The sequence below is a fragment of the Odontesthes bonariensis genome, chromosome 18 (assembly GCF_027942865.1).
Source record: "Odontesthes bonariensis isolate fOdoBon6 chromosome 18, fOdoBon6.hap1, whole genome shotgun sequence".
Classification (NCBI taxonomy): Eukaryota; Metazoa; Chordata; class Actinopteri; order Atheriniformes; family Atherinopsidae; genus Odontesthes; species Odontesthes bonariensis.
In genome coordinates, this window is record NC_134523.1 from 26,290,143 (window position 1) to 26,317,606 (window position 27,464).

Sequence of the window (27,464 nt, forward strand, 5' to 3'; positions counted from 1 at the left end):
TCTTATTCTGACTGGATGATGACGCCATGATGATCTTTTATACCTTTTAGAACTTTGAGAGGAGAGCTGGATATCAGCTGTTTAGAGGAGTTTCCGTTTCACAAAAACACGTCAGCACACTGTCGAAAATCATCAGAATTAAGTCGAAGACTTTCACTGAGAAGATATCCAGACATTTAAACAGGTGCAACACATAATAAAGTAAAAGACAAAAAGGGCTTTTAAATCATTTTATTTTGAAAAAAATATATAAATCACAACATTCAGTTAAGTCAGAAGTGAAATAAAGAAATTAGAAGCAGCTGTTAATGTAAACTAGAACACACCCGCGTCTAATTTAAGAAGAAACTCTGTCATTGGCCAGTTAAAAAAAACCAACTTATTTCAAACTTATTTCAAGCCTAAAAATATTCAGGCAGATTCCTGATCAACTATAAAAAAGGACAAGATGGAACATAATTTCACTCAGAATTTACGCTCATTTCCTTAACTTTGTCCATAAGTTGCTCCTGTTTCTGGCTGAGATGTAAAGTTTGTAAACCTGTTTGTACAGATGCTGCACAGCTGTTTCAGGCCAGCTGAGGAGGGTTAAGGGTTTGTTCTCTTTGACCCAGGACACATTTTTCTAATGCAACGCGAGGCCCAAATTACAAATCCAAAAAAAACTATGATGACTATCACACGTCGCCTACGTCCTCCACCCGCAGCCCTCTGATGGTGAGGATTCGTACGATCATGGCGTCCATGGTGACGTCATCCAGCGGGGTGGGAGAGAACCACACGGGGCTGCTGGGAACGCAGCTGTGATCCAGCTGAAGGTAGAACAGGTCGCTGCTCTGCCTCACCGACTCGGGGCTGCATGAAACACAGAGAGTTTAACGTGTTTGAGAGGTTTTCATGCAGTATTTTTAAATTGTTCATAATTCTCTGTATGTATTTAAACATAGTGTTTTAGTCTTGTTACGACTCTCAAAAAACACGTTATGCTTCCTATTCCCTGAGTTCATATTTTGATGAGTCTCCAGTTACATCGTTAAACCTGCATGAGATGGTCTTTGAGCTTCATCATGTTTGTGTTGAACAGGTGAACAGCTGTGATGTTAATTCCAAAAACAAAGAAGTAAAAGTTCTTATTAGGGCTGGGAAACAAATAAAATGTTTAATCAAATAAATCGCATGATTTCCCTGATTAATCACATTTGTACGCAAAATCCCAAACAGAATCCAAAAGTAGTGTATAGCTTTTAGCATTTAGTTTTATTGGGGGCCTAGCAGCGAAGCTGCGAAGGCACCCATTGTGTTAGTAGCTTTTCTTATTATTATCGATCTACTTTCTTCTGCAATTGAAGTCTATGGCAGCCCCATGAACGCTATGGTAAAAAGTTGTGAAATTTGGCACACGTAATCAGCCAAGTGCCAAAGCCAAAGTCAAGAATTTTCATGACCCAAGAGCTTACTCTCTAGCGCCACCAACACGCCAAAGTTCAAAGTGCATTCAGCCTAATAACTTTGGACAACTTGGTCCAAATTTCACAAATGAGGCATCGTTGGATTCCTTGGATCATGACGAGTCCAACGCATCCTATGACGTCAATTTGCGTATACTTAGATTTTCCGCCATTTTGAATTTTATCAAAAACCTTAAAAAAGCATTTCAGGTCACAGAGATTGTCCAATTATCACGAAACTTGGCACATAGACTCTTAAGACCAAGCCGCACAAAAGTTATCGTGTGGAATTTTTAATTAGGCTTCCATTTTTTCATAAAAGCCAATCAAACTCGAGGTTGACGCCCCCAAACCGGAAGTGAGGTCATATCTTGGCAACCATTTGATATTATGACGTCAAACTTCTAACACAGACTCAAGACCACTGCGGTAAGAGGCCCAAGAAGTTTGGTGACGATTGGGCAATAGGTGGCGCTATATGTAGCCAAAATGTCTTTTTGCTTATATCTTTGGACTCTTTGGTCCAAATGTCACAAATGAGGTACCAATGGAATCACTGGATAGAGACGGGGATAAAGCACCTCATGACGTCATCTGCGCCATCTTGGATTTTCCGCCATTTTGAATTTAATCAAAAACCTTCAAAACACATTTAAGGCCACGCCTATTGTCCAATCTCAACGGGACATGGCACATAGAATCTTCAGACCAAGCCACACATAACTTATCAGGTGGATTTTCTCATTTCGCTTCCGTTTGCCCGTGACAGCCAATCAAACTCTACGCCGACGCGCAAACGTGACATTTGGCAGAATCTCTGCGATCCATTGATGTATCGAGGCCAAACTTGCTGCATGGACTCAAGACGCATTCCTGAGCAGCCCAAGCCTTCCCTATTGTGCCAATCTGCTAGGCCCCCACATTGCTGCTTGCAACTATATTTGGGGGTCCTAGCAGCGAAGCTGCAGGAACCCATTGAGTTAGTAGCTTTTCCTATTATTATTAATCCGTTTCTGCTGCAATTGAAGTCTATGGCAGCCCCATGAACGCTATGGTAAAAAGTTGTGAAATTTGGCACACGTAATCAGCTAAGTGCCAAAGCTAATATCAAGAATTTTCATGCCCCAAGAGCTTACTCTCTAGCGCCACCAACACGCCAAAGTTCAAAGTGCATTCAGCCTAATAACTTTTGACTACTTGGTCCAAATTTCACATACAAGGTATCGTTGGAATCCTTGGATCATGACGAGTCCAACGCACCCTATGACGTCAATTTGCGTATGCCTAGATTTTCCGCCATTTTGAATTTTATCAAAAAGCTTAAAAAAGCATTTCAGGTCACAGAGATTGTCCAATTATCACGAAACTTGGCACATAGACTCTTAAGACCAAGCCGCACAAAAGTTATCGTGTGGAATTTTTAATTAGGCTTCCATTTTTCCATAAAAGCCAATCAAACTCGAGGTTGACGCCCCCAAACCGGAAGTGAGGTCATATCTTGGCAACCATTTGATATCATGACGTCAAACTTATAACACAGACTCAAGACTGCTAAGGTAAGAGGCCCAAGAAGTTTGGTGACGTTCGGCCTATAGGTGGCGCTATATGTAGCAAAAATACATTTTTGCTCATATCTTTGGACCCCTTGGTCCACATTTCACAAATGAGGTACCAGTAGAATCCCTGGATAAGGACGAGGTCAACAAACTTAATGACGTCATTTGCGCCATCTTGGATTGTCCGCCATTTTGAATTTAATCAAAAACCTTCAAAACGCATTTCAGGCCACTAAGATTGTCCAATCTCCACGAGACTTGGCACATAGAATCTTCAGACCAAGCCGCACATAAGTTATTATGTGGATTTTTTTTTTCACTTCCGTGTAACCGCGGCAGCCAATCAAACTCCATGCCGACGCGCAAATGGGACATTTGGCCGTATCTCTGCGATGCATTGATATATCGATGCCAAACTTGGTGCATGGACTCAAGACGCCTTCCTGAGCAGCCCAAGCCTTCCCTATTGTGCCATTCTGCTAGGACCCCCACATTGCTGCTTGCAGCTATATTTATTATTATTATTATTATTAATCCGTTTCTGCTGCAATTAAAGTCTATGGCAGCCCCATGAACGCTATGGTAAAAAGTTGTGAAATTTGGCACACGTAATCAGCCAAGTGCCAAAGCCAAAGTCAAGAAATTTCATGGCCCAAGAGCTTACTCTCTAGCGCCACCAACACGCCAAAGTTCAAAGTGCATTCAGCCTAATAACTTTGGACTACTTGGTCCAAATTTCACAAATGAGGCATCGTTGGAATCCTTGGATCATGACGAGTCCAACGCACCCTATGACGTCAATTTGCGTATACTTAGATTTTCCGCCATTTTGAATTTAATCAAAAAGCTTCAAAAAGCATTTCAGGTCACACAGATTGTCAAATTTTAATGAAACTTGGCACATAGACTCTTAAGACCAAGCCGCACAAAAGTTATCGTGTGGAATTTTTAATTAGGCTTCCGATTTTCCATAAAATCCAATCAAACTCGAGGTTGACGCCCCCAAACCGGAAGTGAGGTCATATCTTGGCAACCATTTGATGTTATGACGTCAAACTTATAACACAGACTCAAGACCAAGATGGTAAGAGGTCAACGAAGTTTGGTGATGTTTGGCCTATAGGTGGCGCTATATGTAGCAAAAATGCATTTTTGCTCATATCTTTGGACCCCTTCGTCCAAATGTCACAAATGAGGTACTGTTGGAATCCCTGGATACAGTCAAGGTCAACGCACCTCATGACGTCGTCTGCGCCATCTTGGATTTTCCGCCATTTTGAATTTAATCGAAAACCTACAAAAAGCATTTCAGGCCACTGAGATTGTCCAATCTCCACGGGACTTGGCACATACAATCTTCAGACCAAGCCGCACATAAGTTATCATGTGGATTATTTTATTTCACTTCTGTTTAACCGCGGCAGCCAATCAAACTCTACGCCGACACGCGAGTGGGACATTTGGCCGTATCTCTGCGATGCATTGATGTATCGATGCCAAACTTAGTGCATGGACTCACGACACCTTCCTGAGCATCCCAAGCCTTCCCTATTGGGCCATTCTGCTAGGACCCCCACATCGCTGCTTGCAGCTATATTTTTAAATGTGCTGCCATATGAATGAAAGTGCCATAACATTTGTTGTGCAAACACACTTTTAACATCAGCATCTTTCTGTAGTTTTTATGTAGAAGCCTCGCTCCACTGTCTGTTTCCTTGAATGACTTGCTGCTATCAGTTGTGTGTTTTGCCTTTAAGTGATATTTTAGACTGGAACTACTACGCTGAGAAGACAATTCAACTTGGCAGTGTTTACAGATGACTTTGGTTCTGTCGACTCCGCCGTCTGGAAGAACTTTAAAATGAAAATGGCCGAGTAAAAGTTCCGTACCCTTCTCCACGTTTGGTGGATCCGCCGATTACTTTCCTTTCCGGTTCCACAGCAGACAGCAACAGACTTTTACAAAATAAAAGCCTGTGAGCAACAGACTTTTACAAAATAAAAGCCTGTGAGCAACAGACTTTTACAATAATAAAATAAATAATAAATTAGGGGTGGTCCGTGGCGTAGTGGGTTAAGCAGGCGCCCCATGTACAGAGGCTATAGTCCTCGCTGCAGCTGGCTCCGGTTCGAGTCCTGCATCGGACGGCCCTGTGCTGCGTGTTGTTCCCCCTCTCTCTGCCCCCTGCTTCCTGTCTCTCTGAACTTTCCTATCCATTAAAGGCACAAAAGCCTTTTTTCTTAGGTGCACCAGCACAAAAGTTAGGTGCACCTAAATTTTCAAACGCATTGCATTTAACACCGCAGTTTTACAGGTTCACTTTATTTATATATTTAAAAATCGCTTTCCATATATGTCTATTAACTAGCAATCTGGTCAAAATAAAGTTCTTTATTTGAAGCACAATTCTACAAACTTACTGAACTTAACTTACTAAAAAAGTGTTGGTGCTTAAAGTGCTTCACTGGCCTGAAAACTTAAAACATCTCAAGATAAATTAAATAAAAAGAAAATCTAAATTAATATTGCAAGTGTTTTGAGGGCTTCAAACTGAACATCTCAATGTCTTATGGACTATCCTCCATTGCAGTCACATGCCCCTCGGATGGCCAACTCCTGTAGTTGGGTTGTGAAAGAATTTATGTACTTATGCTACGGGTATATATATATATATAACAAAGTATATGCTATATTCTACATGTTTTTTTATGAATTTTTTATGTTGTCGAGTTGTGAAATTATTTTATCAATGGAGAAATTGAGCAGCCTTGCTTTGTTGTCTACAGTAGTAGATCAACCCTCATCTTACTTTGAAGCTCCCAGATCAAGGAAGTGGCGTCGACGCAGCTTTAGCTGCAGAGAAGCTATCAGGCTTGTGTTGATAATAATAAACTCCTGGACTATTTTCAAACTTCCAAATGCATCGTTTGGTGAGTACAGACCATATTTGTACTACTGTAGAAGTTTGGTGTCATGGCATGTGATTTTAGTGTGGTAATTTTGGAGATACGGACCAGGATCCATTAACCCTTGTACGAAGCTATTCGGGATAACTCAGTAACTCAGCTGATGTTCAGCCAAGATCGAAAAAACTGCGGGTGGGCTACTTGGCTGGATATCACGGTTCAAATGACCCCAGGTTGAATCTACTCCGGAGTATCACTTTAACTTAACCAAAAAGTTGTCAATCGTTCTTTTCATCTTATCACCCGCGGCTACATCCACTGTTTATCTGACGAGCCGAGGTTCATCACCTCTCTGTCTGACTAGCAAGCACGTGTTCAAACGTACACGGGCCAATCAGGAGGGGGGTCCCGCCCTTCATTATCTCTGATTGGTTTAGATCAAGATATGGGTCTGTGTCTGTTGTTGAACCACAGAGAGTCGCGTAAACTTTTTTTTTTTTTTTTTCCTATAACGGGTGGTTGCACCGGTGTAACCTGAGATTTTTTTTTTTAGGCGCACCATTGGAGAAAATAGGTCGCATGTGCGACTCTAGAGCCCTGCCTCTCCCCAACTACAACTCCAGATCCTGTCCATGAAAACCAGCCCTGGCGGTGTCCAACACGCTCCGTAAACCAGCTCCACTTGGTACCAAGAATGTGGAACCAGCTCTAACTTTGGTTCTACGGGGACTGAACAGCCCATAAAGCCACTCTGGTACCCATGACCCCCTCAGTAAATATCTGCTCCACTGTTACACGACCTGGAAGAAAACCGCACTGCTCCTCCTGAATCTGAGGTTCTACAATTAGTCAGAACCTCCTCTCCAACACCTGGGATCCCCCTACAGTTGGATCACATTCTCAGATCCTCCATCTTAAAAATGGAAACCACCATCCTGTTTGCAACTCCAGCCCCACACAGTCCAGAGCTTTCAGCGTCTCAGGCTCAATCCCATCTATCCCTGACACCACATCTCCCCAGGCAACTTCTGCCAAGGTGTTTTTCTGTTCCAGGTGTACAAATACAACAAAATATGCTCAAAATGGAGCTGAAACAGGTTAGGTAGGCCCAAAAAGCTAAAGAAGACGACAACTGGAAGGCAGAGTATTCTCAGCAGGGCCGGTTTTTGCTATGGGCAATGTGGGCGACCGCCCAGGACGCACAAACGCCTTTAAAAAAACAAAACTTGCCAGTTTTCTAGACTACCGCTCATTTCCATGTCAAGTTAGTGGAGTCTCATTGTCACGTCACCTTGCTGCTGAGTCATACAGGTTGTGTGTGTCAGAAGAGGCAGTAGGGTTAGACTGATCCCAGGCCACACAACACAAACTGCTTCCAATCCAAACAAACTGCATTTCATTCCTAAAATTAACATAGACCCATAAACCTTCATTTAATTAATTGGGTTATGTTGAAAAAAGTTTAAAAAAAAATCTGTGCAGCCATCAACGTGAATTTGTTTCCGTGACTTCGGTTGATTGACGGGTGAACGGACGGTGTTAATGGGAAAAGCAAAGGTAATAATGTGGAGTCATCATGGATCATCATCATGGTGAAAGACCAAAGAAGCCATCAGGTGCCCAGTTTAGAAAGAGAAGAAGAGGAGAAACGGGCAAAAGGGCAAAAGATAAAGGGATGCAGATTTCTATGAGTGACGTAGGCTATAGGCTATCTGTTAGCCTCTTGCTAACATGTTGCTATTAGCCACGACTGTGTTTGATTCTTAGTTTTGCTGAACTAGAATTAGAATTGAGGCATCATGTCATGCAGCTAATTTCACCCAAAGGCAACCTGGTCCAGTTTGTGTTTGCAACACAACAAGAAGTCCTGACTGGATTATTTTGATTGTTATGAGCTATATGCTGAATTAAATAACTTAAATAATTTCTAATATATATTGACATGGCATTTTGTAAGCTACATGTGGTATCTTTTTGTACCTTTTTTATTTAAGATTATATATGATAAAATAATACAAATAATATAATATGTTGTTGTGTTGGTGGCGGGGAAGTCTTTCTTTTTTGGGTAAGGGATGGTTCGCCCAGGGCGTAAATCTAGCCAGGACCGCTGCTGATTCTCAGAGTGACTCAACATAAATTACAAACACCTCAAACCGTGAGAGACTCACCACTTGGAGAGGTAGAACTCGTAGAGTCTGACAGGACAGCGCAGAAGGTACTCCGCGTTCCCCGTCATCTCCAGGAAATCCTCTCCGAGCTCATCTAATTTAGGTTTCTTCGCCGGGACGCCTTCAGCGTCTGAAAAACACAAACAAAGTGAAATGTGATCCAATGTGATGCGTATAACCTCTACACAAGGGTCTCATCTTTCATTGTGACACTCAGCCGGTACCCGACTCCTTGTTGTCTGAGGATGTGGGCGGATAAAAGCGCAGGACGGTGGTCTTGGTGTTGTCCTCGTTGGTTTTGGTGCAGCTCCTAAGGCGGGCAAATGACAGCTGGCGGTGCTGATCCACTGTCGTCAGCCCGAAGTACTTAGAGCAGAAGAAGAGCAGAGTGTTGAGGATGGTGACAGGGGAGTACGCCCCCAGCTGCTTACACTGCCACAGGAAGTCCTCCTCCACACAGGAGCAGATGTAACCTGCAGCAGAGAACAGAGAACCGATGAATGTGGCCAACAAAACAGCGGCAGGAAAAAGCCAGAGATGCAGGACAACAGCTCACCGCTGGCTGTGAGACACGGTCCGGACTGTTTCAGGATCTTTGTGAACTCTACGTTGAACTTGTGATAGATCCGATCGCTGAATATGTTCTCCATCCGACAGTTTTCATACAGATACTACAGAGAGACAGAAAACAGGGAAACAAAAGATGGTGACGAGGGTACGACACTGAAAACTGTGATTCCTACATTTAGGCTGTGTTCGAAACCGCATACTTCTCCTACTACTCACTACTCATACTGACTTTTTTCCCAGATGCATACTAGATTCGCCGAAATGTTGGGTATGCATCATGAGGTTACTACTCATACTCAAACTACCCAAGATGCAACATAACGTGACGTCGCCGATCGTCATTTCCTGTCAAAACGGCAGTTTCAAGCTAGCAACAACGAGGGTAGGTTCACTTCCTGTTTTCAAAACAAAAGCACCAATTGTATCGTAATGGCTTTCCCTATGATAAAAGGTAACGGGTATTTTATTTTTGTGAAAATAACCGGAAGTGTGTTGCTAACTGCGGCTAGCTTTAGTAGCGCCGAATTCGTGAGAACAAAATTGTAAATAGCCGGTATTTTGTCAGGTTTTCAAAATGTTGGGGATCTAAACGACTACTTTCCCGCCTGGAAATGTTTCTTCTCAGAAAAAGGGTGAATATTTGGATTTAAAAAAAAAAATAAAAAAAATAAAAAAAAATCAGGCGACTTAATGCCGTGCATGTGCTGGTGTTCATGTTTGCGGCCCAAAAATTGTTCCCAGACAGGATGAAAATCCGATCTGAAAAGCTAAGAACATGTGCAGAGATGCTGAGTGTGTTCAGTCGTACCTGCTGAATGCTGAGGCAGAGGTAGAACAGGCTGTCGGGGGAATGCGGCTCTCCGTGCAGCTGCTTCACCTCATTGATGAAGAGGCAGAGACCGTCGTTCAGTGCGGACGAAGAACACCGAAGAAGATCCGATTTTAACTGCACGGCAGGAGCTGACAGATGGAGAGAAGGGAGGAAGTTTTAGAGGAAGTGGCAGACCATTTCTGACCCGATGCCTTTTCAGATTGAGCAGGCTGACTTTGGTTAAAGGGATAGTTCGCCTCTTTTGACATGAAGCTGTATGACATCCCATATTAGCAACATCATTTATGAACATCTTCTTACCCCCTGCTGCGTCCTGTGAGCCGAGTTCCAGCCTCGTTTTGGTGTTGACGAAAGTAGTCCGGCTAGTTGGCTGGGGTTTAAAAAATAAAGCGTCTTGCTTCTCAAAACAACATGCGTTCAAAAGAGTAATACATTTGCATCACAAAATGGTTCTCCAGGAAAAAGTCAGACCTCACAATCGGTTGGCCCTATTTTCTCTCTACCTTCGTATCACTACGGCTCTTCTGTCGACTCCGCCGTCTGGAAGAACTTTAAAATGAAAATGGCCAAGTAAAAGTTCCGTACCCTTCTCCATGTTTGGTGGATCCACTGATTACTTTCTTTTCCGGTTACGCAGCAGACAGCAACAGACTTTTACAAAATAAAAGCCTGTGAGCATGCCTGCTGTGTAAACTGTGTAGACCCAGCTTCCGAGCAGTAAACACCGTAACAGGTGCGGCTGTCGGCAGGTGGCTGAACGCAGTGATATCAAGGGAGGCAAAAATAGCGGCAAACGATTGTGAGGTCTGATTTTTTTCTGGCTGGATGATTTTGTGATGCAAATGTATTACTCTGTTGAACGCATATTGTTTTGAGAAGCAAGACGCTTTATTTTTTAAACCCCAGCCAACTAGCCGGACTACCTTCATCAACACCAAAACTCGGCTGGAACTCGGCTCACAGGACGCAGCAGGGGGTAAGAAAATGTTCATAAATGATGTTGCTAATATGGGATGTCATACAGCTTCATGTCAAAAGAGGCAAACTATCCCTTTAAGGTAAAACTGAAGAACGTACAGGAAACGAGGCCCAGGCTGGTTTGGGCTTTTCTCCACTTGATCCATTCCCTCCAGGCATCAACTCCCCTCCGACTGCTCAGTCTGTGGTGCTTCCTGGGCTTCGTCTTCTCTTCGGCTTTCTTCGGCAGCTGACGTCCCGTCAACAGAAAGGAGAGCTCAGATTACTCCACAAAAAACCAGAAGCCACACCTGCGAACCGGTCCGGCTGTTACCTTGTTCACGTTGTGGCCTTTGTCCTGAGTTTGTCTCGGCACAGGACTCGATGCTTTCTGAGGATCTCGTCTCATCGGCTGAGCAGGAAGAGGCGAAGGAGGCGGGCGATCAGGGAGACGATCACTGGCCAGTGCTGGATCTGGAGGGGGGATTTCGTGAGCTTGTGGTCGACTGAATGAGCCGACACTGATGTCAGAAATGAAGTCTTCCTGGTTGTTGGAAGCGGGCTGATGATCTGTAGCCGAGTCGTCGCTGTAGCTGCTGACGTGGGCTGAAAATGAAAAGAGGATCGATGTCAACGGATACTCCCCCTCTGCATGTGCATCCAGCGCTTTAAACACGCAGTATTTGTATGTCTGTACATTTCTTAAATGAAACAAACCAATTCTTCAGCTTGTTGTCTTCTTTATCTGGTAGGTTTTCTTTCCCCTTAAAGGGGAATGATTTCAGACTCAGTTACAAATATTTGGGCTGCAGAAGGACCCGATGTATGGAAGTTTTTCTGTGCCATCAGAGTTTGAATACGAATTTCTAATATTGAATTTTTACAGCATCAAAATCAGCCTACCTCCATCTCCATCACCTCCTTCTACGTAGCTTATTGCTAGCTTTGATGTTAGCTGTAATGTTATATCCTCATTTGTAAGTCGCTTTGGATAAAAGCGTCTGCTAAACGCATAAAGATAATTACCTTTAAGCGATGGAGATCGTTCCTCAGTCTCTTCTCCGTCCTTCTGTCCGTCCTCCCTTTCGTTCCCGTCATCTTTCTCCTTGGATTCAGGAAGCGTTTCCTCCTTCGTCCCCGGCTCAGAGCTGCGCGGCCTCTCAGGGAGGAACACTGGAACCGGCAGCTTTGGCAGTTTGGATGTTGAAATGATCGATGACAGATGATAGAAATAATTAAAAAAAAGGAACGATTTAGAAAACCGTCTTTGAATCAAAGATATGTTCTGATGGTATAACCTGAACATACGAATAAATCAAAGAGAAAAGGCTGATGTCGGTGGTGTTTTGCATACCGGGACGGGCAGGGCCACAGGGCATGGTGTGAACTGGCTGTACATGTTCATGGGCAGAGGAACGTACACCGGCACCGGGACGGGCACCAGTTTCACCCTATGACGACCTTTCTCCTTCAGATTTCCTTCAAAAAACAAAAAAACAAACACAATTTCCAATAAAAATCAACAAAAAATGGTTTGAACCATGACTTGTGTGTATGTTGGTTGGTATCCAAAGTAACTAAACACAAAAGGAGGTTGACCAGGTGCGTGTTTCACCTGTTTGAACCCCTGTTTCAACAGTCCGTACAGCACAGGAGACTCCTTTGTTGTGGACGAGTGGGACACAGAGCACAGATTTATTCTTCAGTTCTTGGGAGACCGTCTGCACACTGGCCTGAAGGACAAACAGAAACCAGGCTGTTGTTCTCACAGACAGTTCAACAGAAGCTTTTTAATTAAAACTGTGTTTAAGGCCTCATCTCTGTGAACTCACATGTCCAACGACCCTGGTTTGAATGTCAGTGAAAGTTCCTGTGGAGACACAGAACTGGATTTAATCAAATATTACTTTAGTAATTCCACAAAGTCTTTAGTCAATGTAAATAAAACTCATCCTGTAGAGTTATTACTGTGGGCAGGGTTGACTGAAGAAGCCTCTGACTGAACACACTTTTGTTGTTTGAAGCAGAGGATGGGCAGTATTTCCCATAATGTTCAGCAGCTTTCTTCTTTTAACAACTCCAGAGCAGTCAGTTTCTTTCAGTTACGTCCACCTCTTCACCTTGGATGGAGACCATCATCAACCATCATCTCTTTTGTTTCGTTTGTATTAGAAGACAATTCAACTTGGTAGAGTTTACAGATGACTTTGGTTCTGTCGACTCCGCCGTCTGGAAGAACTTTAAAATGAAAATGGCCGAGTAAAAGTTCCGTACCCTTCTCCAGGTTTGGTGGATCCGCCGATTACTTTCTTTTCCTGTTCCGCAGCAGACAGCAACAGACTTTTCCAAAATAAAATAAATAATAAAACAGGGGTGGTCCATGGCGTAGTGGATTGAGCAGGCGCCCCATGTACAGAGGCTATAGTCCTCGCTGCAGCCGGTTCGAGTCCCGCATCGGACGGCCCTTTGCTGCATGTTGTTCCCCCTCTCTCTGCCCCCCTGCTTCCTGTCTCTCTCCACTGTCCTATTCAATAAAGGCATAAAAAGCCCCAAAAAATACTTTAAAAAAAAAAGAAAGAAAAAAAGATGGGATTACTGTCCCTCCAGTTCCCTGTCTTTAGCCTCTTGTCCATTAATGAAACATTTAATAATACAGACAGACAGACAGACCTTTCGTGGAAAATTACGTTTCTCACAGGTAAACCAGGACAACCTAGAGATTTGGGAGGTTATTTACTCAGGTTTTATGAGAAGTTTCCATTTATTCTAGAGGTTAAACCGAGATCCAGCTCTGCTGTCGGCTTTGGTTGTTCACACTGAACCAAACAAAGACTGATTTAATGTAGCATAGGAGACACAAACACTGACAAATAAAAACGGTTGTGTGATAACATTTAACATCACAAACATGTGGAGCTGTGGGCTCCACTATGGGATATTTTCGACGGGTTCTGGCTTCTGCAGGTGAACTACCGACCAGCCCTCCCTGTTACAGCATCATGTTAAGGTGGAATAATGGCAGCGTGGTGCTGTGTGTGTTTCTGTACCGAGCTGTGCTGAGCTTGCTGAGCCACCGAGAGTCTTGGACAGCGAGATGACGTTCGCGATGACAGGCGAGGAGTCCAGTGGACCTGCACATCCAGAAGATGACCCTGCAGGCAGAGACAGAGCGGTCATTTAGATGACCGATCCCAGAACATTTTTTACAGCAGGTAGAACATAGAAGAAGCCAAAATCGAGATGTTCTGGCAGACCAGAGACCCTAAAAGCTATAGAGTCCTCTGGAGTCCTATACCGGTGCCGGTCTGTGGGTCGTTTGGTCCCGGGCCGCACAGAAAGAATAAATAACTTCCATTATTTTCGTTTTATTTAATATCCGAGTCTGAACAATGTTTTATTTTGAAAAATGACCGAATTCTCTCCGTTACATCCGTCTATGACTCACTCTTGACTCGTGTCAAGATGCTCGTCTCGGTCACACGACACATTAACGCTAATATTAAACCCACAAGCTAGCAGAATGACTAAAAAACAGACGTCTTTGGAAAGTTTCTTTGCAAAGGGGAAAAGTCCCAGTGAGGGGACAGAAGAAGAGCCTATGACCACTAAGAAAAAGAAAGCTGCATTTAACCAGGAGACCTACTTAGAATATGGATTTATGGTGACAGATGATTCCCACACACCATAATATGCCCGCTCAGCATCATATGCGGCGACCGGCTCTCCAATGAGGCAATGAAGCCTTCAAAACTAAAAGGTACATAGAACTACACAGTGGATTCACGTTTATTATTATATTTACAAACTACCACAGTGTTTGTGTTGGTCGTATCATTTTACTTTGGTGTATTTATCCGGCTCTAACCTTAAAAGGCCGGTCCGTGAAAATATGATCTGATTCATAAAAAAAAAAAATCCCAACTCAAAGGAGCTTTTTAATGATGATTTAAAAGTATTATTTCATATGAACATTTGATTTATTTTCCAGTATCTCCTTTGAAAATAGATTTTGTCATTTGCGGCCCAACTGAACTGCATCTTAATAAGACTTAAATCACCTGAAATATGGTCTCAACATGCAGGTTAATTCTCTAAACAGCAAATATTAATCAGATTTCAGCAGAAGATTTTTGACACAATCCAAACTTTTACGAGCTTTTAGGAGCGATCAAACACACCTGAGTCAAACGTTTGGACCTTTTTGCTGCAGAAGTGGAGAAGACATTTCAAATTGCAGAAGTGTTTGACGTCTCCCAGCAGAGGAAGACTCTGCTTCAGCCTCCCTTTGTGACTGCAGGCGTCACACTTCGCCGCCTGAGGAGAGCAGACAGCAGAAAAGGAGTCAGCACAGATCCCAGAACCACAAGAAGGCTCTAACATTTAAGCTAATTTCTGGTTGCTTGTTAATGTGAAAATGGATTTTAATCAAACTGCTCAGACTGTTTGTCATTACAGCAGGTACAGCCTTAAAATAGGATAAAAAAAAGACTCATTTCAAGCAATCTTAGTAGGTCAAACTGATGCAAAACAAGCCTGAAGTACGTCATGTCTCCGTAGATGGTTAAAAATGAAAGAAAATGTCATATCTGACTTACAGTAAGTGCATCTAGGAAAGAAGATAATCCACTTATTCTAAAAGCAGGACCAACGAGACTTTCTAAGGTCCTTAGACTTGTTTGGAACGGCAGTTTTTTGCAGGTAATCGGCTTAAAAGTCTGTTTATACGGAGGCAGGTAACTGTTATTTTCTTCTTCAATTCATCTGCTGATACTTTTCTTGAATCCATTCGATGTATTAAATGCATGTTCTGCTCTGTGAAGCACTTTGGCCTTTAAATGTGCTTTATAATTAAATTTAACTAGATTTTTAATAAATCCAAAGTGAATCTGCTTCTCAAAAATGACACAAAACCCATCTGGAGCAAGCAGGAGGTCTGTGGGGTGTGCGCACGTCAGAATGTGCTTACATGTTTCACAAGCATCTTGAAATCTGAGCGGCAGTCTGCTGAGCAGAAGTCTTCCTCGGCGCCTTCATCCTTCACCACAGCGTTGGAGACCGAGAGGCAGAAGGCGCACGAATGACAGCGTTCCCCCGACTTCTTCTCCAGCTCACGATAAAACAGCATCTTACACCCTGAGAGGTGAAAAACGAGAGTTTTCTCATGAAAATAAAGAAACATTTTAATTTACTGTGCAGACATTTTCCTGAGTGTCCTGAGCTGGCCACACACGGCACGAAGTTGTAGACACGTCCGGGGGAATATCTCGAGCGTTTTGTGAGTTACGACAAAATCAGACATGTTTAATATTATTTAGGGCTGGGCACGTTAACGCGATAATAACTTGTAACGAGTTAACTTGTTAATTATTTAACGCCGATAAATATTTTATTGTGCATTAATGCATTAAAATAAAAAGAAACTAGCAGGTAACATCACCACTACAGGTGCTCCTCGGTCTGTGTGTGAAGCTCACAGAGCTAACCGGCGCTACTTCCTGTTTCACTTGTTTCAACATAAAAGCACGTATTTCAAAATAATAAAAAAAATTAAAAAAACTCCTGTATTTACAGCCAAGTTGAATTGTCTTCTCAGCGTAGTAGTTCCAGTCTAAAATATCACTTAAAGGCAAAACACACAACTGATAGCAGCAAGTCATTCAAGGAAACAGACAGTGGAGCGAGGCTTCTACATAAAAACTACAGAAAGATGCTGATGTTAAAAGTGTGTTTGCACAACAAATGTTATGGCACTTTCATTCATATGGCAGCACATTTAAAATAAAACTAAATGCTAAAAGCTATACACTACTTTTGGATTAATTTTTGGATTTTGCATACAAATGCAATTAATCGTGAATAATCAGGGAAATCATGTGATTAATTATATTAAACATTTTAATTGTTGCCCAGCCCTAATATTATTGTGATTCTTCATTTTCAACCAATACGTGCGCTATTGTCATGTCCAAACAAGAAACAGGTAACCATGGCGATGAGGCAAAAAAATAAAAAAATAAATGTGCGGTTCGGTTGGACCGAACAAAAGGAAAAGCTAACTGTATTATGGCAACGGCACAATGTTTCATCTGCAGTTAAAAATGCAGCTGTGGCCAAAAGCTGCTCATTTGTCGACTTCATTGTTGTTACACTGGAAAAAATGCCCCTCCAAAAATAAGTAGAAAAACAACAAATAAAAGACGTTTTTGCTTGAAATAAGTTAAAAAAAATCTGCCAATGGAACTAGTGAAAATCGGCTTGTCAAAATTTCTTGAAATAAAATCTAATATTTATGACTTTTGAGATAAAAGTGATCTTGAAATTAGCTTGAAATCCTCTTCAAATTTAAAAAAAAGCTTGTTTCATATGAAATCCAACTCAAAACAATCTGTTTTCGAGACTTTTTCATTTAACAAGATATTCCAGATGTATTGTCTTCAAACAAGTCCCTATATCTGGCTGAAATGGTACTTGTTAGGCAGTTGTGTCTGATATTAAATGTAATGAGATATTTGGACTAGAAATGAGACAAATATACTTGGTAAGACTTGGATTTTTTTCCAGTGTAAGAGTTTCCACCAGGTGCATGATGGGAAATAATCTCAGAAAAATCCAGTAGTCGTTACCATCACTGCAGAAGCTGCAGTCTTTGTTGTTGATCCTCTTCACCTCGTTGATGATTCTTGCGTTCTTGCAGTGTTCACACGTGCCCATCATGTTGTTGACCTTCCTAAACTCCAGGGAACAGGCCAGGCTGCACACAAAATGGAATTGCTCCTGCGCACAAACACAGATGCACTTTGAGCGACGTTTCACCAGGTAAAGACGATCAACTGAGAGACCAAATCCTCGTAAAATAAAAGCGCAAATGCACCTTATTCTGGATGACTTTGGGTGCAGTTTTTATGGTTTTCTGACACTGAGGACACAAGAGTTTCTCTGTCGGTTTGTGAAAATCACTCTGGGTTTGGTCGTGGGCGCCTGCTGGGTTGGTAGCAGAGATCGAGTCTTTCTGTGTCTCCTGAATGGGGGAAAAGGAAATAAAAATGTGGAACATCTTTCAGATTCTCATCCTTTTGTCTGGTTTTACCCAAAGCGGTTTTAATTGACTTTTTTGGGTTTCTTAAACTTATATTTAAGTTTCCAAAAGGATTGTTTATACAAAACTTCACATCAGTCACTGAAGCTTTCATTTAGAATCTAAAATTGGTATTAAACTTTAAAAAAAAGAAAGAAAAAAAAGACCAAATTTATGACTTTTACTCATTCTCGCCTAAAAACTGCTGTTCCTTCCATTTTGACACGAGATGGCGCATGAACAGAGTCTCCTCTGAAATATCTAAACATGTGGTTTTATGATAAACCCAAATCAAGACAAGTTGAAGAGGAGACATCTGGGATGCAGAGCAGGAACAAAATGGAGAGAAAGGAGGAGGAAGCATTTCTTCCCCTGATCATCAGGGGAAATGTGAGATCACTGGTGGATAAAATGGACGAGCTTGGAGCCCTGATGAGAAGAAACCTGGCTGCAGGAACAGCTCTAACAGCTCTCTGCTGAAACCGCATACTTCTACTACTCCCACTACTCATACTAACTCTTTGAGTTTTAGTAAGCGAGAAGTTCCCGGATGCATACTAGATTCTCCTAAATGTTGGGTATGCATCATGAGGTTACTACTCATACTCAAACTACCCAAGATGCAACGTAACGTGACGTCGCCGATCGTCATTTCCTGTCAAAACGGCAGTTTCAAGCTAGCTACAACGAGGGTAGGTTCACTTCCTGTTTTCAAAACAAAAGCACCAATTGTACCGTAATGGCTTTCCCTATGATAAAAGGCAACGGGTATTTTATTTTGTGAAAATAACCGGAAGTGCGTTGCTCACTGCGGCTAGCTTTAGTAGCGCCGAATTCGTGGGAACAAAATTGTAAATAGCCGGTATTTTGTCAGGTTTTCAACACGTTGGGGATCTAAACGACTACTTTCTCACCTGAAAATGTTTCAAATGTTGCAAAAGTTTACAGAGTTTAGATCTTAAGCGAAATCAGCTTCAGGCCGGCTGATTTCGGCTCGGGCAGGAACGAAATGCATTGTGGGTAAACGCTCTGCATATTGTCTGATCGATGAGTATGCAGTATGGAAGTATGTAGTATGTAGTATGCGGTTTCGAACACAGCCAGACTGCAGACAGAGCGGTAACAGTAGAGAAGGAGGATCACAGAGCGTCTCTGCACCCCGGATGTTGAACTGCTGGCTGTGAGTTTCTGTCCATGTTGTCTACTGAGAGAGTTCACCTGAGTTACCTGCTGACGCTGTGTGTGACATCATCAGCTAAGTTCCAATCCATCCAATCCAATTTTATTTATAAAGGACTTTACAACAAACTCAGTTGACCAAAGTGCTGTACAGAAAAATAATTTAAAAATAAATAAATAAATAAATAATAATAATAATACTAATAAAAAAATAATAATTAAAACGTAATAAAAGAATAAATGAAAAGACATACAACAGCTATATAATTTAAAACAATAATAATACTAAAATAAATTAAAAAAATTATAATTATACATTCAACATCTCACATCGTGTCGAAAGTTGTTGCTAAGCTACAGAAACAACAGCTCAACCCACTGATGGAGAGCTCTGAAGGTTTTTCTACCACACCTTCCTCTCTGCTTCTCTTCAGCTTTCTACATGTTTGTCAGCTGATTTATATTTTACTTTGTAATTCAACTACCAAAAATAGAGTTCAACCTTCAACTTCAACCTTGCGTAGTCTAAACGATTCGTCACCTTAAACGCCATAGCACAGGTCAGAGTGCAGAAGTTTCTGATGGAGGTGTCTGCCATGGCGAGGTGACAGGCGGGGAGCGTCGTCTTCTCACAATTGTCACAATTCAACGGTTCACCTGTGGAGGAGGAAGAGAGGTTTGAAGAGAGTTCACTGGATTTAAATTTCAGGTCTTCTAACAAGTGAGAGCCGCATCTTATTTAGTCCGATAAATTAAGAGACTTGGAGGCCTCTGAAAGAGACACAGAAGACTAAAGTAAAAAGCTGAAGATCGTCGGTGTCGACTCTGAAATCGTCCTGTACCCGACGCACTGATGGCCTGGATCTTGGACGCCATCACACAGCTGTTGCTGCAGAAGAGCTCGATCACGTTTTCGCTGGTTTTACGTTCAACCATCTCTGACATGAGCTTCGCCGTGCGGCACATGGTGCACGGCTGCAGTGTTTGAATGTTCTGTCAAAAAGCACAGAAATAACACATCGTTTTATATTCAAATATGTCATTTTAATGGTTTTTTAATTATTTCTTTTCTGGATCTTAATCACTTAAATAGTTCTCAAAAAATTTAAACTTCAGGGGCGGGCGGTCAGGCGGTGGTGTAGTGGGTTAAGCAGCCGCCCCATGTACAGAGGCTACAACTGGCCCCGGTTCGACTCCCGCACCGAGCGGCCCTTTGCTGTGTGTCTTCCCCCTCTCTCTGCCCCCTGCTTCCTGTCTCTCTCCAACTGTCCTATCCATTAAAAGGCACAAAAAGCCCCCAAAAAATATTAATAAAATAAAATAAAATTTAAACTTCAAAAACAGAAACTTAGATGGCCAGCGTATGACCCTGAATTCACACCAGCACTAAAATATCATAGATATAAACGATGGACCTATTATGGTGTTACTGCTGTATGCAAAATTGTTAAAAAATGGGAGCTTAACAGCTTTAACAATTTATGTCAAATGTATAGATTGGGTGGGCAAGACTTTTACAGGTACTTACAGTTTCGTGATTATTTTACTAGAAAGCTGAAAAGCGGTTATTCATATATTCATGGATGCGAACAACTCTGGCAATATTAAAGGACTTATAAGCAAGTTGCACCACGGCATCACCTCATTAAATAAGGACAAAACAGACTATGGGAAACAGCGTTGGGAAAAAGAGCTGAACATGTGGCTGAAAGCCTGGGAAACAGTCATCCTCCACCAACTCCTGGGCTGTGTTTGAAACCGCATACTTCTCCTACTACTCATACTACTCATACTGACTTTTTCCCCAAATGCATACTAGATTCCCGAAATGTTGGGTATGCATCATGAGGTTACCACTCATACTCAAACTACCCAAGATGCAAAGTAACGTGACGTCGCCGATCGTCATTTCCTGTCAAAACGACAGTTTCAAGCTAGCTACAACGAGGGTAGGTTCACTTCCTGTTTTCAAAACAAAAGCACCAATTGTATGGTAATGGCTTTCCCTATGATAAAAGGCAACGGGTATTTTATTTTGTGAAAATAACCGGAAATGCATTGCTCACTGCGGCTAGCTTTAGTAGCGCCAAATTCGTGGGAACAAAATTGTAAATAGCCGGTATTTTGTCAGATTTTCAACACGTTGGGGATCTAAACAACTACTTTCTTGCCTGAAAATGTTTCAAATGTTGCTAAAGTTTACAGAGTTTAGAGCTTAAAGGCCTACAGAAAGCTGACACTACACCCAATACATAATGATAATACATACACAGAGGAACAATAATGATCATTGGACTCTACACCAAAACATTTCATAAACGCATGAAATTTGCGATTTTGAATTTGCCGCTTGGAAATCCTTCCTGGAATTCCAGACTGAGGGCGGGGCTTCCGTGTGACGTCACAGGTGCCATGGGTTTTCCTGGCTGCCGCTATTCCTGACACACCGCGGGATGCTTGCCCTGAAATCAGCCTCATCAAGAGCCCCGACCTTGATGATCGCTCTGCCGAGATTTCCACTCTCCACCTGGCGGAGAGTGTGTCCGCTCTCCGCCAGGTGGATTCCTGTCCGCACCGCAGGGAGCTGAACACGGCGGGATGGCTCCGGCTAATTTCACCAGAGAGGAGGCAGGCGAACAGGGAGACACAGACACAAGACCGCGGGTCTCTCTGCTTCCTCTGTCCCCGGTGGTGTGAGCTACTGGTGCTGAGGGCAACACACGCACTTCGTACATTTACTCGCAATAAAAATTGCACTGAACCCAACGTTTTATATTTCCAAGCGACGTCCCGCGGCACACATCGAAATTTGCCGTGAAGAAGCTGTCCAGGTCTGGCAAACTGCTGGCTTCGCTACTAGAACTACTGAGGGTTGTTCCAGCAGCTGGCACTCGCGACGTCACGCACCTGTCGTTCCAGTTTGCCAAATTCGAGGCAAATGTGGTGATAGTTTATTGGGCCATAAAAAAATTCCATGGTATATAAGGAATCGATCTGCTGTTTCATTTTTGTGCAAAAAAAAAAAAAAATATATAAAAAAAAAAAAAATCACCTTTCTGTAGGCCTTTAAGCGAAATCAGCTCTTCAGGCCGGCTGATTTCGGCTCGGACAGGAGCGAAATGCATTGTGGGTAAACGCTCTGCATACTGTCTGATCGATCAGTATGTAGTATGCGGTTTCGAACACAGCCCTGGACTTGGAGAGACTTCTGTTGGAAAAGCTTAATTTGTTTCTTTATAACTCCCAAACAGACTGGCACACAACTGGCCTGCTGGAGAGAATGTGCAGAGGTCTTTGCTGATCAGACCCATGTTTTTTTGGTCTTGCCCCCCCATCCAGATTTCCTGGAGGGAAGTGGCAAATATCATTTCAAAGGTTTTATGTTTCAATATAACTGCATCATTCCTAACTCTCCATCTTGGAAATATTCCAGATGGATTGAGTAAAGCTGATAATTATCTTCTTTGGGTCTTGCTTTTTACAATTTATTTATTACTTAATTCTATTTATAGAAACCCTGAGCCTGGTTTCAACCTTTATTTATTGTTCATTGCCTTGTGGAAAATATCTACTTTTCTCCTGTTCAGTGAGCATTTTGAGTACCTGCCATGTCTGCCTTTGTATTGTCTTGACCTGTCCTCTGTCAAATTAATGTCTGTTAATAAGGTGTGGGAGATGCCTTCTCCTATTCTCTGCAGAACAAATCTACCTACGGGTACTAATAAAGTCAACTGAACTGAACTGAACTGCTGGCAGCAAGTAAAAAGGCCATCACAAAATGTTGGCTCCAGAAAAATGCCCCCACTACAGATACTTTTGTTGACATTGTAAAAGAAACTGCATGTCCTGGAGCAAATGACTGACTCAATCCGACTCCAAAAAGATCTGGGTGAAAAACGATGGCAGAAATGGCCCAATGAGTGAGACTGTTTTAACGTGTTGTGTAAGATATTCTGACTTTCAAAAATACTGACCACCCCCGGACCTTGAATGTGTAATTGTTCAATGTTTTGTACTATAAATCACAGCAGCTTTAAAATCTTTACTCTGGCTTCCAGTCAGTCACAGAATAGATTTTAAAAGCCTGCTGATGGTTTACATCTGTGATATGTTCAGAGAATATAAAGCCAGCAGAGCTCTTAGATCCAAGGACTCAGGTCAGCTGGTCCAGTCCAGAGTCCAGACTAAACATGGAGAAGCAGCATTTAGCTGTTATGCTGCAAACAAGTGGAACAAACTGCCAGTGGAGATTAAACTTTCACCAAATGGAGACATTTTTAAATCCAGGTTAAAGACATTTCTTTTCTCATGTGTCTATGCATGAAATCTGCACGATATCTTTGAACTTATCTGGACGGTTGCTTGTTTTTAAATTCATTTAAATTATTTTATTTGTTTCTCTTTATATTCTTTTATGCATTTTAATGCTTCTTCCACTCCATGCTGCAATGCTTTTATTTTATGTGAAGCACTTTGAATTGTTCTGTACATGAAATGTGCTACAATTAATTTTGATGAATAAAGAGTTTAAATTATTATTATTATTTTTTTAAATCCCTTAAATAGTTCCGTGTTGTTCTAAAGAAAATAAGTTTGAGAGCTCCACAGAAAGCTGGAAGTCATCGTTTCCACCTTCAACACGCACCTGCTTGAGTTGGGTCAGACACTCCTCGCTGCACAGCGTTTTGTTGCCGCCCTCCATCGTGATCTCGAGCCGTCCGTCGCAGCAGGAGCGGCAGTTCTCACAGACCGACAGCTCGTTCATTTTGCAGAAACGATGAAAACAGGGGTCGCTGCAGAGCTTGTGGACAACGTCCTGCAGAATGACTTCGTGCTTGCTCTACGGGAGGACAGAGGCTCGTTTCAGTTAATCTGGATCACGCTTTTATGACGATTAGGGCTGGGTATCTAAATCGATTCGATTTCGATTCATAAGGTCCTGAATCGATTAATCACGATTCAATTCGATTCGATTCAATTCAATCTGCTCTTAAATAATGAAAATGGCTCAACTGTTTTACAAAATAATAATGTATTTTATTTCATCTATTATTTTCACCATAAACAACAGGTTTAAAGTGCAAACTTGTGAATTGGACAGTTTAAACTTCAGCTGTGAACACAACTGTCTCAAAAGTGCCATTTTAAAATTCTAAAAGGAATTGCAAGTGAAAGTGTGCTTGAACTACAACATTCCATTACTGCAAATTGCATTAAAGGTGGGGTATGAAATCTTGGAAAAAAAAGGTTCCTGCAAGCTATATATTTGAAAATACACAACCTTGCCTCTCCTTCAGCCCACCCCTCGAAACCACGCCTTCAAAACACATGAACGAATCACGAGTCTGTGAACGCAGGGGGGAGGGGTGAGGGGGACTGACGGGTGATTGGCATGTCAAAATCCAATAGAAGTAACTCTCATCATTACTTCTATTGGTCAGACATTTCCTCTTGCTACACCCTCTACAATGGACTAAAAGATTAATTTTTCCCCCAAACATTCTACTTTAGTGGGTGCAATGGGGTCGTGAGGAAGTTTTCAGACAATATGATAAAAAATGCTCCAGAAAACATCTCATATCCCACCTTTAAGGCATTGTTTCTTAATGTGCAAAAATGATAATAATAATAATGGTAACAAAACTAAAAGTAAACTTAAACGATCTAAAGTCAAGTCCTGTTATTGTGACTTTTTTCTCACTTGGTAATTGTGAGATTCTTGTGCAGGAAAAGGAGCTCATTGGCATGATCTGGTGTTCGGCAGCTCCTTTTTGCAGTGACAATATCATCTGCTGAGCGGAGTTTTACCTGCTTGTGCGCTTGAATGACAAGTGGACGTAAATGCGCCACTGTTGCATCACGCACGAGACTACTGGGGTTAACTTCATGGGAAGAAAAAAAATTAATAAATAAAATAAATTAAAAAAAAATTGATCTCATGCCCTACAAATCCATCCATCCATCCATCCATTATCTATACCGCTGAATCCGTCGATCGGGTCACGGGCGGGCTGGAGCCTATCCCAGCAGTCAATGGGCGAGAGGCGGGGTACACCCTGGACAGGCCGCCAGTCCATCGCAGGGCCACGCCCTACAAATCGCTTTTGTAAAATTTAAAATGAAATCGATTGAATCGATTTTTTTACCCAGCCCTAATGACGATGTGTCTGTGAAACTGCTGCTGCGGCGCTTACGATGCAGTATCTGCTGCACACGCTGCACTGTGAATGCGATGCAACGGGATCGATGGGCATCTTCGTGGACATGATTCTCTTGTAGTTGAAGGAGGACAAGCAGGTCTGGCTGCAGAAGTCTTCCATTGTACCCTCATTGTCCACAGGGGCCTGGAGGACGACCTGAGGCTGCGTCATCACCCTGAGAGGACGTGAACGGATCAGTTAAAGATTCACTGATGACTACATGGACTAAACATCTGGTTTCAGGAGTGCAGATCCTTAAAAACTGAGGCTCAAGTTTTCACACTGGAAAAAATCTAAGTCTTACCAAGTATATTTGTTTCATTTCTAGTCAAAATATCTCATTACACTTAATATAAGACACAACTGCCTAACAAGTACTATTTCAGCCAGATATAGGGACTTGTTTGAAGACAATACATCTGGAATATCTTGTTAAGTGAAAAAGTCTTGAAAACAAATTGTTTTGAGTCACGTATCATATGGAACTCATATTTTTTGACATTTGAAGAGGTTTTTATCTCAAAAGTCCTAAATATCACATCTTATTTCAAGAAATCTTGACAAGCCGATTTTCACTAGTTCCATTGGCAGATTTTTTTTTGCTTATTTCAAGCAAAAACGTCTTGTATTTGTTGTTTTTCTTACTTATTTTTGGAGGGGCGTTTTTTCCAGTGCAGTATCTTTTGGAAGCTCATGATTTAGAAAAACAAGATTTCTTCACAAGTTTGCAACTTTGACGAAAATATAAGAATTGATGAAGGAACTGAAATGGGTTTAATTCAAATTGTTTTTATGGATTCAGGAAAATCTCAGAAGAAACTCTTATTTTAAGAAGATTTTCCTGTTTAAAACCTCGTCTACTACACACGTTAAAACTAAGCGGGAAAGGGAAGCAAATAGAACCCGAACACAGGAAGAATGGATGGACTTATTACAATCCACAACCACCAGTTCTGGCCAGTAAAGAGAATTTTCATGGAAGAACATCATCGTCTTTTTCATTTCGCTGCTGGAAACAGTTCAACTCTGCAGTGGCTGACTACTGCCCTGTGATTACATATCATTGGCTGCAGATAGCGACTGAAAAAATGCCAATATCTGGCAGAGAGCTAAAGGATTGCATCTCGGTAAAATTAGCATCTGACCTAAATGTTTGGGTCGAGTACTTCCTTATAATACCAACATGCGGTTTGTAATGTAGTTAAAAATGCAGACATTTTTAAATCCAGGTTAAAAACATTTCTTTTCTCATGTGTCTATGCATGAAATCTGCACGATATCTTTGAACTTATCTGGACTGTTTTTAAATTCATTTAAATTATTTTATTTGTTTCTCTTTATATTCTTTTACGCATTTTTAATGCTTCTTACACTCCCTGCTGCAATGCTTTTATTTTATGTGAAGCACTTTGAATTGTTTTGTACATGAAATGTGCTACTAATAAATTTGATTTGATTTGATTAAAAGTGGAGTTTTAAAATATGTAAGTCCGACTGGAATCATATTCGATTTCACTGCTACGCAGATGACACCCAGCTCTACCTCTCAACCAAACCCAACTCCACACTCCCACCTTCGTTCCTCACGATGATGATTTGTAAGAAAGCAATTACCAAGAATTTGCTTAATAAAGAGCCGCCAACATAGGGGGGAAGTTCATGGTTAAATCTCCAGAAACTTTCCTGGGGAACTTTAGATTTCCATGGGAATTTATGGGAATTAAGCAGAATTTTTGGATAAAAGAAAAACTGTGTCGTATAGAAACATAAATATAAACATTTTGGAATATGCTGCTGCAGTTTTAGGGATTCTGCACTCTCCACCAGCGTTAGCCGATCGTTAGCCGACACACCGGATGGCGAACAAGGAATTTTTCTGTCACATAAAGTAAAACATGCATAAAAGTAACAGTTCAATATGTGTGGGGTAAGTTTGAGATGTGAGAAAACAACAGTGGAAGATATCTGAAGAACTGGAGCAGATTTTTGGTCTTTTTGCAGACAAAGTGACGACATCATGACTCACTGCAGGCAGAAGTGACACGTCTTCTTCATGGATCTCATCTGGTAGAATTTCAGCAGGCAGGAGGTGGAGCAGAATATGTCCGGGTGGCCTTTCCTCTGGTAAACCGTCTTCCCGTCCATCAGAACCTCCTTGCAGGTGGAGCAGGACGTAGGTAGATCCATTTGGGTGAAGGTGGGCTCCGTGGGTTTTGTGTCCTCCATCAGAGAGAAGACGGAGTCAATCTTCAGATCCTCCTGATGACAACAGATCAGAAGAATACATTTTAAATGTTTACAGTTTCAGCTGAGCGGCACCAACAATATCTGTTTATATTTTATGTTCAAAGAATAATATCTTTGCTTATTTACACTGTATTTGTTTCAGAGACTTTTTATCTTATTGTTAAAGTACAGGTGGATCACACTCAGCCTCCCCACATTCTTGGTACCAAGTGGAGCTGGTTTACGGAGCCTGTTGGACTCCATCAGGGCTGCTCCTGGTCACAGATCCTGTTTGTGGTTTCATGGACAGGATCTGGAGGTGTAGTCGGGGGGAGGAGGGCGT

The 27,464-nt window shown here is 41.9% G+C and overlaps 1 protein-coding gene across 1 annotated transcript in view; it reads right to left on the reverse strand.

Annotated features, from left to right (window-relative positions):
• Positions 1-215: 215 nt before the first annotated feature.
• Positions 216-27,464, reverse strand: part of LOC142367381 (uncharacterized) — an 82,878-nt gene continuing 55,629 nt past the window's right edge. The window contains exons 29-49 of the mRNA XM_075449346.1: positions 26,922-27,154; positions 24,890-25,070; positions 23,341-23,535; positions 19,538-19,688; positions 19,237-19,352; positions 17,313-17,459; positions 17,065-17,215; positions 15,408-15,574; positions 14,620-14,755; positions 13,489-13,593; positions 12,274-12,311; positions 12,057-12,174; positions 11,796-11,920; positions 11,468-11,627; positions 10,776-11,047; positions 10,562-10,691; positions 9,461-9,612; positions 8,639-8,753; positions 8,307-8,555; positions 8,083-8,212; positions 216-855 (exon numbers count right to left, since the gene is read on the reverse strand). Of these exons, the coding sequence (XP_075305461.1) occupies positions 678-855; positions 8,083-8,212; positions 8,307-8,555; positions 8,639-8,753; positions 9,461-9,612; positions 10,562-10,691; positions 10,776-11,047; positions 11,468-11,627; positions 11,796-11,920; positions 12,057-12,174; positions 12,274-12,311; positions 13,489-13,593; positions 14,620-14,755; positions 15,408-15,574; positions 17,065-17,215; positions 17,313-17,459; positions 19,237-19,352; positions 19,538-19,688; positions 23,341-23,535; positions 24,890-25,070; positions 26,922-27,154 (3,249 nt within the window). The 3' untranslated portion in view covers positions 216-677. The remainder of the gene's footprint in view (positions 856-8,082; positions 8,213-8,306; positions 8,556-8,638; positions 8,754-9,460; positions 9,613-10,561; positions 10,692-10,775; positions 11,048-11,467; positions 11,628-11,795; positions 11,921-12,056; positions 12,175-12,273; positions 12,312-13,488; positions 13,594-14,619; positions 14,756-15,407; positions 15,575-17,064; positions 17,216-17,312; positions 17,460-19,236; positions 19,353-19,537; positions 19,689-23,340; positions 23,536-24,889; positions 25,071-26,921; positions 27,155-27,464) is intronic.